Below are 12,457 nucleotides of genomic sequence, written 5' to 3'. Positions count from 1 at the left end.
CATCTACTGAGGCACGAAGAAGCACGGTCATAATGAGGTTCCTGGCAGAACAGCCTTGCTTTTTGGAATAAAAATTCCCACAAACTGCTCAAATATCCAAGTTATCAAATAGCTAAACAACAAGAAAGTTTTCTAGCAAACAAAACACATACATATCACAAAGTCATTTCTTTAAAAGAAAACATAATAGAGGGAAAGAGAAAAGGAAACAATGAGAGTGAAGCCTGATTTAGCAGATACCACTTTATTCGACACAGTGCATGATCTGAAGCATCTGACACTCCACAGCCAACAAGGTTTCCTACTTCCCTATTACAAAATACTGGATACCCTGAATACAGTTAATTCAAGGTTCTTGGTTTTTTTCTCCTACATTTAGAATTAAACAGGTTTCTCCATGTAGCAAACATTTCACATTCACCAAAGGCTTTGGGGAGAGGGGGAAATAGGGCTTGTAACTGCCCCCCTGAACCAAAGGCACTTAATGTTAAAAGATAAAGCACAGTAAAGTCACCTCACAGACATCCCTGCGTGTTCGGACTGCTGAACTTGAGCGCACCATCACTGGCCCAAGTGGGATTCATTATAACAATGTAAAAGACACTGATTTCCTTGAAAAAACAAAGTGCAGTATGAATATAAAGACCCATCACCGCCACCCCCCTCATTCTTTTCTGAAAATAATATACAAGAGAATGATTATTTTACATGATTAGTATTACCCAAGGTTCACACATGGGAAAAAACAGCTAAAAAACAACCTGCCATAAACTCTCACTATGAAATCACAATAGAATCTGATATATTCAGACAATCTGCGAGTTGGGAGACAGCCTCAGAGATCATGTTGTGCATCCCCTCACTGGACAGATGAGGTCACTGAGGCCCAGAAAGGTCAAGTGTGGGACCCTGGGGTCTAACCCAGGGGCAGAGCCTGGGTAGAACGCAGACCTCCTGAGGCCTAGTTCAGGGTGCCCTCCACCGCCTTCCTCTTTAAAAGACTCCAAAAGTAAAACATGAAATGCACCGCACAATAATGCACACTTGCTGATGCAGGTCAGCTATTTGGTCTCGCCACACGGTTCCTTTGGCCATTGGGCAGGTATGTAACCCACCTGGGGGTGGGAATTCTTCACACGAGGTTGTTCAGCCTTCTGAGGGAAGCCGCGTGCAGGTTAGACACGACTTCTCCGATTCAGGAAGGCTCTTCGTGGCTGTTAGCCTGTGGTGGGCAGGTGGTCGGCTGCACAGCGGAATCCCAGATTCGAAGCGGAGCTGTCAGGTGTGTTCTGGCTTCGAGCAGCACAGCGATACCTGTAGCAGTAGGACTTTGCGGAGAGAACCAGACACATGAGTGCTCTTGGACTCTGGGCTGAAGGCTCTCAACTGTCAGATTGACGTTGTACCCAAGTACCAACTGCAGACAGTGCCTGCCCTACAGGCACCCGCCTCCTGCACATTTAGCAGCTATGTTTCCGAAAAGGGTAGCGCATTGAGAGCTCACCACATTATCCAGTGGTCTGTTATAAACGTGACTAGATAGAGTACAAAGATGTTGGTGTGAGTATTTATTACTTAGAACAGTTTAAAAAAATGTAACAACCAATGGTTACATAAGTTATGGCGCATCCATAATTTAGACTCGTAAGCAGCCATTAAAAGGCATGTTTTCATGTAACATTTAATGACATAGGAATTTCTCAGGATACAATCTTAAATGAAAAAGTCAGAATACAAAACTGTATATGTGCTATGATCTCAATCTAGATAATCACGTACGCCAAAGAAAAGCAGACTGGAAGATTCAAAATGCACCATAATCCGAACCGTAGTTATCCTCAGGCAGTGGGGTTTCAAATTTCCGATGATAACTATGTATTACTTTTATAATTTAAAAAGTTATTTGCACATTTGCACATTTAGAATAGCATTTGACAAGCAGACAAGAAACCAAGTAATAAAGCTAAATGGCAATTGAGAAAATATTAATTAAGAGCAACATTAAGATATTATTTACTATCCAACAGGTTGGCAAAAAATTGAACAGCAAGCCCAGGAACATCAAGAGTAGGAAAGGCTGTGGAAAACATTTTTTCTTAATACATTGCTTTTGGAGTTTAAATCATAGTAATTCATAAAGCTATGTATCTTTGTGTGGGGGACTTGTTTGGTATTGTTTTATTTTATAAGAGCAGAGTATGGTATATACATATGCACAAACACACAGACATCAAGCTCTCCAGGCATGGTGCTAGGCGCCTTCATCACTTATTTGATTTGATCATAATGGCCAGAGGAATTAAATGAGTTACCCTAGATGACACAGTTGTTAACAGAAGTAGAATTCGAACCCAGGTCTAACTGTGGTGTGCTTGCCTGCCTAGCAACAGTCGATACTCGTAGATGGAAAGGCATCACAACTCATGATTCTGTCCCACCCCTGTTAGAGCCCCCTGCATGTACACACCAGGGAAAGCCTAACACATATCCCTGGTCACCTACTAGATAGTCAGTGAATAACCACAGATGACTTGATTCAAACACTTCAAAAGCTTCCACGTTCCAAAAATAACCATGCATGGAACTCTTATGTCCTAAGATCTTTGATCAAAAATAACAGACAATGAAAATAAACTAGTTACCCTGTGTACCAAGAGCATCAACTCTGAGTGGGCCCTGGGAAACTCAAGTCCCCGCCGCTGGTTAAAGAAACTGCACAAAGAATCATGTAGAGTAACTTTGGAACTCATGAAGCAGAGAGAATTTGTGGAGGGGCAAAATAGGGCAGTATGAAAGATGTTTTTTTTTTCCTTAATTCTTATTATTCTCCTTTCTCTCACGAAAGTTGAATGTTTCTAATCTTCATAAAAATTATCTCTAGAGCTGACAAAGGAATTCTCTGGAGCACTTCCACCATGAAAAAAACAAAAAACACATGGTGCTCTGTCTTTTATAGATAGCAAAACAGTAGCAACCAATTTTCTCATTTTCCCTGTGGCCAGTGAAGAATGTAACACTATTACCAACATTCAGGCAGGCAGAGGGAAAATGAATAAAAAAATATGCCTGAAATAATGAAAGACGTGATGGCATCTGCTACTACCTGTGATTGGGATGCAACGGAAGCTCTAAAATGACTAGAGGTGACCATGCAGAAAGACACGGCAGAAGCTTTGTTCCATGTAGGGCCTACTCACTGGGCTGCTGTGAAGCAAGGTGCTTTGGTATTTTTAGAATCAAGCTCCTGTGGATAATGCAGGGCCCCATGCTCTCAGTGTGTGCAGTGAATTCCACATGGGAGCAAGAATCGAGCTTGGGGCAGGGGGGCAGGCAGTCAGACAGGGACATTCTTGTTCCATAACTGGACCACACATGACAAAAAACAATCAAGCGTTTCCTGATCGCCTCCTGTGCACACTGTCCCGCTGGAGATCACAGGCTGGTTGAGGAAACAATGATTACACATCAAAAAGCTACAAAACAAGCTAGGATTAAAAGATTCTGAGGCTACTATTAATTCAGGGGAGGAAATAGTCACTAAATGTCTAATTTTTTAGGAAAGACTTTTGAAGGCAGAACTTGGCCAGAGCAGGATTTATGTGATTATGGCAGTGGCCTTCCGACTTGAGTATACAGAAGAATAGCCTGGAGAGCTCATGTAAATACCTATTCCTAGGCCACAAACCCAGAGATCCTGATTCAGTAAGTCTGGTGTGGGTTCCAAGAATCTGCATTTCTAACCAGCTTACAGGCGCTGCTAATGCTACGGGCCCATGGACCACAAACTGAGTAGCACTGATTTACAGGACTTAGAAACAAGGAAAGAAGGTATGTTAAGTGGAGAAAACAATAACATCAGAGGCATAAAAATGGAAAAATTCAGGCAAGTGAAGAGGATAGCAAGGCCACAGCCTGAGAGTGTCAGAGCATGGTTTATTTATTCATTGAATATTTGAGAGTTTACAACATGCTAGATGCTATTCTGGGCACGAGGGAAGCAATGCGGAACAAAACAATGTACCTGTTATCGGGAAGCTTACATTCAACAAGGAGTTAAGTAGTCAGACAATAAATAAACGGATAAATTCAAGAGTGCTTCTGGCAGTGGTCAGCTTGGAAGAAAGTCACATAGGGAGACAGGACTAGACGTGACTAGGTGCTACTTAGATAAGGTGGCCTGGGAAGCCTCCTCTGATGAGGCTCTGCGAGTGCTGAGCTGCCCAAAGATTCAGAGAACGAGAATTCCAGGCAAAAGCAATGAGTGGTACAGAGAGGATAAATGATAAAAAGCAGGAAACGTGGGTGGATAAATAGGATGGAGTCACATTAAAGGTGGTCTACTTGGCAGAAAGAGGTTGGGCTTGACACAGGTGGAAATTGTGACAAACATTTTACTAATTTACTCACCTGAAAAGGCAAAATCCAAGACTCATTAGCTATTTAACGTTAGGCAAAGCCTTTCTGAATCTGCTCCCTCTTCCGATAAAATGGGGCTATTAATGGAATAATGTCAAAATGCTTCATCTTATCTTTACATGAAAAAGTAAAGCAGTAGACATGTGGAGATTATTGTAATTGTTACTTTATAATGAACACAACACTCTTAATTAAAAGAACTCATTTTGCCTGTCTTATCTGACCTCCTTGGGTTAACCTGCTTCCTTACTAAAACAAAAGCAGCTTCTCTGCAGGTCTTAGTGATCTTGTGTTGGGAAGATGATTCCTTGCCAGCATCTGAATACGGTTACACATTTGCTACAAAAATAGGAAAATTATTTGTTATATAAATGGAAAAGGTGAAGGGGTATCTCTGGTGACAAGGCATAGGACTGAGGTCTTTGTCGGATGGCATAGTTCAATATGCAACTTGTCTCTCAAATTATATAACAAACTGTTTTAAAATTTGGTTTTCATATGCCACAAAATGCAGGCTGTAGCAACGGTGACGAATTGTGCCTGCCTGGAGCACTGTGATCAGAAAAGAGATCCATGATGTATAAGAGATTATTGACCATAGTCATATTTGAAGGCCCTGGTACATATAGCATAATTCCATTTTGGGAAGAAAAAATAAAAGTGCACCGAAGAGTTTGGTAGAATACTATTAACAGTTTTCTTCAGAAAGCAGCGAGAACGATTTTTTTCATTTTTCTGTTTATTATTTATTTTCTAATTTTTATGCAATGAAAATGTTTTGCTTACATAACAAAAAAGCTTAAAATCAGTGACAACAAAAAGAGCTAGTCCTTTTTTGGATCATAGCAGTACCTAAAGTCTTCCATTAACCTAAATGATGAAGAACTAAACACTAAAAAGCAAGTCTCACTACAAGTTAGTGTTGAAAGGTCAGGACCATCACATGAGAAAACAGTCAATTCACATTATCATTCCACTGCAAATGCACTCATTCACTCAGCAAACATTTATTAATAAGCAGTGCATTTTAAATTCCAGTAATGGGCAACTAATGAAATACGTAATTAAAGAGAAAAATGGCCTGATTTCATATGTCCTCATTGCTCTTTCTTTTTTTCCAACTCTACTTTTAGCACTAAAAATGGTTATTAATGATGTTAGGTCTTTGAGTGGTTGAAATATGGGTCATTTTATTAATTAAGAACAGAGGTAGTAGTGAGGGCCTATTTTAGCCCCATTTCATCAAAATGGCTAATTACTTTGTGAAACTGACCTCAATATCTGCACTAAGAATATGATCCTGGATTCAAGAACAATTCATTTAAGATAATGGCTTACCAGCCTTGGGGCTCTGAAGTCAAATGGGACGGCAATATGGTTTTTATGAGAGGAAGACTTTTAGGGATAAAGAACAGTTTTAAGGTAACTGTAGCTCATTATGAACAAAATGATTATAGAAAAATGACACAGCAGAACTCAGGTCTCTCAATTTCCCATCCATTGCTCTTGCCACTGACACTTGGACAACTCCTTTTGCTACTAATCTTGATGTAAAATGGTGGGGTGGAGGGGGTAGGGGAGTGAGGATTTCGTCAATGTTGTAGGTTGGGCTAAAGATCCCACAGAGATTAATCTAACAACTTCAAGAAAGACTAGTATTTCTTGAGTACTTACCATGTGAACTGTTCTAAGAACTTCACATGTATTAAGTGACTTAATCCTCTCAATAATCCTGAGGTAGGTATTATTGTATACACAATAATATATATATATATGTATACACAAGGAAAAAACCAACACACAGGTGTGGTAATAGTGTGCCTAAGGTCACATGGTTTGTAACTGTGAATCCAGGATTACAGTCTTTTCAGTCCCATTCCAGAATCTGTGCTCTTAACACCATGTTGACTCATAGTTGTTCTTTCTGTGGCTCGTCTCCTTACTGAAGCTATACTTTGGATGGACTTTCAAAAAATCAAAAATAATAATCAGAGCTTACTTTAGTCATGCAAACTGGCCCTGGGCCACGATCAAAAGTAAGTCACCTTCTAAGCAAGGTGATTTTTTTTTCCAAAATGAATTACATTATTCTTTTCTCTTTTTATTGATTTTCTTTCTTTTACTGATTTTTACCTGTGCTACAGTAATCATTTCCAGGATTCTGCCTGTCTAGTTAGCAGTTCATTAATTGGTTTTTATTCAAAAGAGAAAATGGGAGAAAATAATCTTATTATAATAAAGATGATGATTAAGAATGATGGTGTTAGCAGCAACTAACTTACGGAGACTTTACCATGAGCTAGGCACTGTACCAAGTGCTTATTTACTTTGCTGCATTTATTCCTCATAAGAACCTTACAATAGGTGCAGTTATGATGTACATTTTACAAGTGTGAAAAATGAGGCTTAGAAAGGTTAAGTAATTTGCCTAATGTTACAGGCAAAGATAGCAAAGAACATTTACAGAACTCCAACCCAGATCTAATTCTAGAGTCCACATCTTAATATACTTAGTGGCAGTTAAAACTGCCACTCTTAATCTAGTGTAAAGAACAAGCACTGAAAGTAATTCACAGCCAACACTGCGCTGTTTTCTTGACTACACCAAAATAACCAGGCTGAGGTTAAAAACCTACATCATCTACAATTAACCTGACCAAAGATCCTAGAGCTGCCGTTTCTCTCTGGAAAATCTTGTGGATCCCACTCAGTTTTGTCACTCTGCTATTCTGTTTTCTGGAATACTCTCTCCATCACTCTGAGCCTGACTAAATTAAAACTTATCCTTCAGGGTGACTAAGAAAATTTAAAGATGTATAATATAAACTCTAAATCAGCCACAAAATTTTTAAATAAAGAGTTATAGCTAATAAGCCAAAGGAGAGACAATGAAGTGATAAAACACTTAATCCAAAAAAAGAAAAAAAAAAAGCAAAAGGAAAAGAACAGATGAGACAAAGAGAAAAACAAATATCAAGACAACAAATTTAAATCCAGCCATATCAACAATCACATTAAATGTAAATGGTCTAAACAGCAAGTGAAACGGCAAAGTTTATGTCAATAAATTCATTAACTCAGCTGAAATGGACAAATTCCTTGAAAGACACAAACTCCCAGAGCTTAATCAAGAACAAACAGATAATCTGCACAACCCTGTAGCTATTAACTAAATTAAATGTATGGTTACAACTCTAGGCCCAAATGGTTTTCCTGGGGAAATTCTATCAGACATTTAAGGAAGAAAAATGCTAACTCTACATGAACTCTTCCCCAAAAAATTCAAGATGAGGGAATATTTCCCAAATCAATCTATGAAGCCAGCAATAAACTGATACTAATATCAGACAGAAAAAAAAACAAAAACAAAAAAACAAGAGACCAATACCAATCACGAACATATTTTAGCAAACTGCATCCAAAACATATACAAAGGATAATACATCATAACTAAGTGGATGTATTCCAGGAACCCAAGGATGGTTTAACATTTGAAAACAGAAAATAAATGACTATAATTCACCATATTAACAGGCTGAAAAAGAAAAACCACATAAACATCTCAATAGCTTTAGAAAAAGCATCTGGCAAAATCCACATCCATTTCTGACAAAAGAAATTCTCAGAAATCTAGGACTAGAAGGAGACTTGCTCAAGCTGATAAAGGGCATCTTTGAAAACACTATAGCTTATATCATAGCTAATTTTGAAAAGTCAAATGTTTTTCCCCTAAGATCAAAAATTAGGTAAGACTGTCTGTTCTTACCACTCCTATTCAACGATATACTGGAGGTTCTAGCCAACACAATACAGTAAGAAAAAGCAATAAAAGATATCCAGATTAAAAAGGAAGAGGTAAAATTGTCTATACTCACAGATGGTATAACCACTTATGTAGAAAATACAACACAATCTACAAAAACAACAGGGAGATCAACTCGATGCTTTCTGACGACGTAGAGAGATGGGATAGGGAGAATGGGAGGGAGGCTCAAGAGGGAGGAGATATGGGGATATATGTATACTTAGAGCTGATTCACTTTGTTGTACAACAGAAACTAACACAACATTGTAAAGCAATTATACTCCAGTAAAGATATATATATAAAGAATCTACAAAAACATCACTTATACAGATGAGTTTAACAAGGTTACAGGACACAACATAAATATACAAAAACCAACTGTACCATAAAAATGTATTTATTAAAAATATAGGGCTTCCCTGGTGGCACAGTGGTTGAGAGTCCACCTGCTGATGCAAGGGACACGGGTTCGTGCCCCGGTCTGGGAAGATCCCACATGCCACGGAGCGGCTGGGCCCGTGAGCCATGGCCGCTAAGCCTGCACGTCTGGAGCCTGTGCTCCGCAACGGGAGAGGCCACAACAGTGAGAGGCCCGCATACGCCAAAAAAAAAAAAAAAAAAAAAAAATATATATATATATATATATATAAAACATTTTAAAAGAATAAATTAAGAAGCTTATAAAAATTTTAAACATTTAAAACAAGCAAGAAAAATGAAATGTTAAAGTAGACACATTCATATGCATGGCACTGGAATATTTTGGTGTTCATGCTTAAAATGTTTTTTACAGGATTCATTTTCTCCACTTATTTGTGCAAAAAAAATCTTATGGTCTTTAATTCTTACAGAGTAAATGGACTCCCAAATATGAAAAGTGCCATATGTCAGACACATAACTGGTGGTAATTAGGGTTTTGAGATGCTCTTGTGCAAAAAGAGATTCACCTGTTTTTCATGAAGGTCTGGTTTCCCAGCAAGAGGATTCAGATACACCTGCAGCAATAGCTTGAATCAAAGGAAAAAAATCTGGGACTACAGACAGATGGGTATATGAACACTTAAAAGTACTGGGACAACCTAGGGCAATGCTTTTAATTTAAAATTAAAGTTAGAATTTTAAAGATAAATTTGTCCACATCTTGTTATAAAGGTAAGTGTAAAGCATAAAGTGAACTCAACTCTATGAACTGCCACCTAAATAACTACACTAAAAATTCTAAGAAATGCAGAAGACACACACCCCTACGAACTCACAGATATACATAATTTAAATAGGTTCTCTTTAGGCCAGTGGCTCCCAAACTTTGATGTATGTTATGATCACCTTGAGAGCTTTAAAATCCTGATGCCCAGGTCACAATCCAGAAATATCAAGTCAGAATGAGGTGAGTGAGGAAATAGGCATCAATATCTTTTTTAGATCCCAGATGATTCTAATGTACAATAAAGTTTGAGAACCATTATTTTAAGGCAAAGTTTGACAATGCCTCCATTATCAAATTAATAACTTAATTTGGAGCCATTACAGTTTTAAGTCTCTAACTGCCTAGACTGACTGAATTACCATGGGAAGCTTCTTCTAATAACAATCTGCAAAATGCCACGTTTACATAGAGATAGAAGTTGAAGTGCTAGATATACTAAAAATATATGATTTAAAGAAAAAAAGGGAGAGAACTGGTATTCGATTTCTGAACTCCTTAAAAAGGTTACTCATGAAACACTGAGTTACTTCTACTCGCCAAGAACAACCAACTCTGACACTGAAATTATAGCCCAAAGAAAAGAATCATTCTCTGAGAGAGATGTTTATTCCACAAAGCACACACTATATACCTAGAACACTTGGGATGTTTCCATTCCAGTATACCACAAACTACCCTCCATTTATAACTCAACTTAATCTCAACAGACAAGCCAGAAATTTACAGGAGTCTCAAATAAATTAAGGGTGTGCTTCCAGACTTACATGCTGGAAACCAGATATACAGCTCACCCTGATTCATGGGACAACAAAGGTGTCTCAAAGGGTCAAGATACAACAGATGGAATATGGTTGACAACAGATCATTTACAACCTCTGCTTCTTGAACCACTTTTCCCCATGGCTGTGCACAAACTTTTTTTTTTTCTGGCATTGATGGAGATAGGTATGTATTAACAGAAGTGGATGAGACATCTTGAGGCTAATGTTTACAATGGATCCATAAACCTGCTGTTAGAACACCAAAACAGAGTTTAGTGACTTGACTTACCTTATGGCACATGTAGGATCCACCTTTCTTCACCCGGTCTTTGCCAGAAGGGGGGCCTTTCTGTGGATGAAGAGAAGAGAACTTGTTAGTCCATAAAGCACAGCTGTCCCTCCCACAGTCAGAGGGTCTATTTTAATCCAACCAGCTCTCACATGGTTGCCTAAAGTCTCCACATGCATTTCTGCCCCTGGGTCTTGCACCTGCACCCATGCACCTTCTCGAATGCCCATCTTTCCAAATCCTACAACTTCTGAGGTCCAGCTCAAGTTCCGACTATTTGGTGAACTCTTTGGGACTGCCTTAAGCAATCCAAACCCCTACAGTGTTTCCTACCTAGATGACTAATAAGCTGCTTTGCAGCACCTCTTACATCACCTTCTCACACTGATGGGCAAATTTATCCTGCATTATAACCGGCCAGCTCAACTAGACTGGCAAGCCTCTTTGAATTATGTTTTTAAAATCCTACTGTGCAACACCTAATAAACCCTTTGCTGACTGAATAAACGGATATGCTTTTTACCTTTAAAAAAATTTTAGGTCAGGTTTACTGAGGTATACTTTATATACAGTAAACTTTTATACTTTTAAAACTTTTAAATGCACACTTCTGATGAGTTTTGACAAGTGTATAACCACCACCACAATCAAGATATAGAACATAGTTTATCTTTTTCAAAAAGATTTATACAGTATTTATTATGAACCAAGTAGGGTTCTAAGTATTCTGCAAATATTAACTCATGTAATTTCTGTAACAACTTCTGAGATTAAGCAAATGCGAGAATGAGGATTCACACCAAGGCAGCCTGGCTCAAGAGTTTAGAGACCAAGAGTATAGGAAATTGGGCAAGGCCTAAAAGAAAGCAAGAAGGAACAGTGGCGAGACTTTCCTGGTGGCTCAGTCATTAAGAATCCGCCTGCCAATGCAGGGGACACAGGTTCGAGCCCTGGTCCAGGAAGATCACACATGCCGCGGAGCAACTAAGCCTGTGCGCCACAGCTATTGAGCTTGCACTCTAGAGCCCTTGAGCCACAACTACTGAGCCCATGCGCCGCGATTACTGAAGCCCATGCGCTTTAGGGCCCATGTGCCACAGCTACTGAGCCCGCGTGCTACAACTACTGAAACCTGTGCGCCGAGAGCCCGTGCTCTGCAACAAGAGAAGCCACCACAATGAGAAGCCCACGCACCTCAACAAAGAGTAGCCCCCACTCACTGCAACTAGAGGAAGCCCGCACACAGCAACGAAAACCCAACGTAGGCCAAAAAAAAAAAAAAAGAAGGAACAGTGGCTACCACTGCAATGAGAACTGGAGGCAGAAAAAGCCAGCCAAGAGGTAAGACTATTACTTCTAGAGAGGGCTCTGGATAAATGTGCAATGCAAATGAACACCGTAAAGCTGCCAGGACAAAAGCCTCATCATCAGGTAAGCCATGCAAAGAGTATTTGAGAGTTACCAGTAAACTCCTACAAACCAGAGCCACATCTGGGAAGTCTGAGGGGGATAAGAATTTTTTGCTTTTCCTTTGTTATGCAAGAAGTCAACTAATCATACAGCTGCCTGTTCTTTGCTTACTGAAAATAAGAGAAGGTTGAACAGAGCCTCCTATCTTAGTTTTCCTTTTGCTTGTCAAAGGCCTAGACATCAGTGGCAGAAGTTAAAAGAACCATGTTTTCTCCAAGCATGGCTAACACACTGACTCGCAAATGTCAACTTGTGGGCACAAGTTCATGTTTTCTTCTAAGCCAGGTACTTAAAAGCTGTCAAAGACCAAGCCACTGGTTATTTTTCATTCCACTGCAAGGCCACAGTATTTCCATGGCCTTCAATGTTTTATGTTACATTAACAAACTTTTATTGATTAGAAATGGGCAAGCTATAATTGAGAGGAGCTACATGTGAAAATAATGACTTCACAAAACAGCATCCTTCCCAGGAGTAACTGGAATCTGACAGCCATTACAACAGAAT

At 39.1% G+C, this 12,457-nt stretch overlaps 1 protein-coding gene across 2 annotated transcripts in view; it reads right to left on the bottom strand.

Moving 5' to 3' along the window:
- Positions 1-244: 244 nt before the first annotated feature.
- SUMF1 (sulfatase modifying factor 1) overlaps positions 245-12,457 on the bottom strand; it is a 118,644-nt gene continuing 106,431 nt past the window's right edge. For both annotated transcript variants that reach the window (XM_082848883.1, XM_082848884.1), the window contains 2 exons: positions 10,481-10,540; positions 245-1,328 (listed from right to left, as the gene is read on the bottom strand). In XM_082848883.1, coding sequence (XP_082705009.1) covers positions 1,218-1,328; positions 10,481-10,540 — 171 coding nt within the window. In that variant the 3' untranslated portion in view covers positions 245-1,217. The remainder of the gene's footprint in view (positions 1,329-10,480; positions 10,541-12,457) is intronic.

Source organism: Leucopleurus acutus (assembly GCF_964270905.1).
Source record: "Leucopleurus acutus genome assembly, chromosome: 10".
Classification (NCBI taxonomy): domain Eukaryota; kingdom Metazoa; phylum Chordata; class Mammalia; order Artiodactyla; family Delphinidae; genus Leucopleurus; species Leucopleurus acutus.
This window is presented reverse-complemented; position numbering and strand designations above follow the sequence as displayed.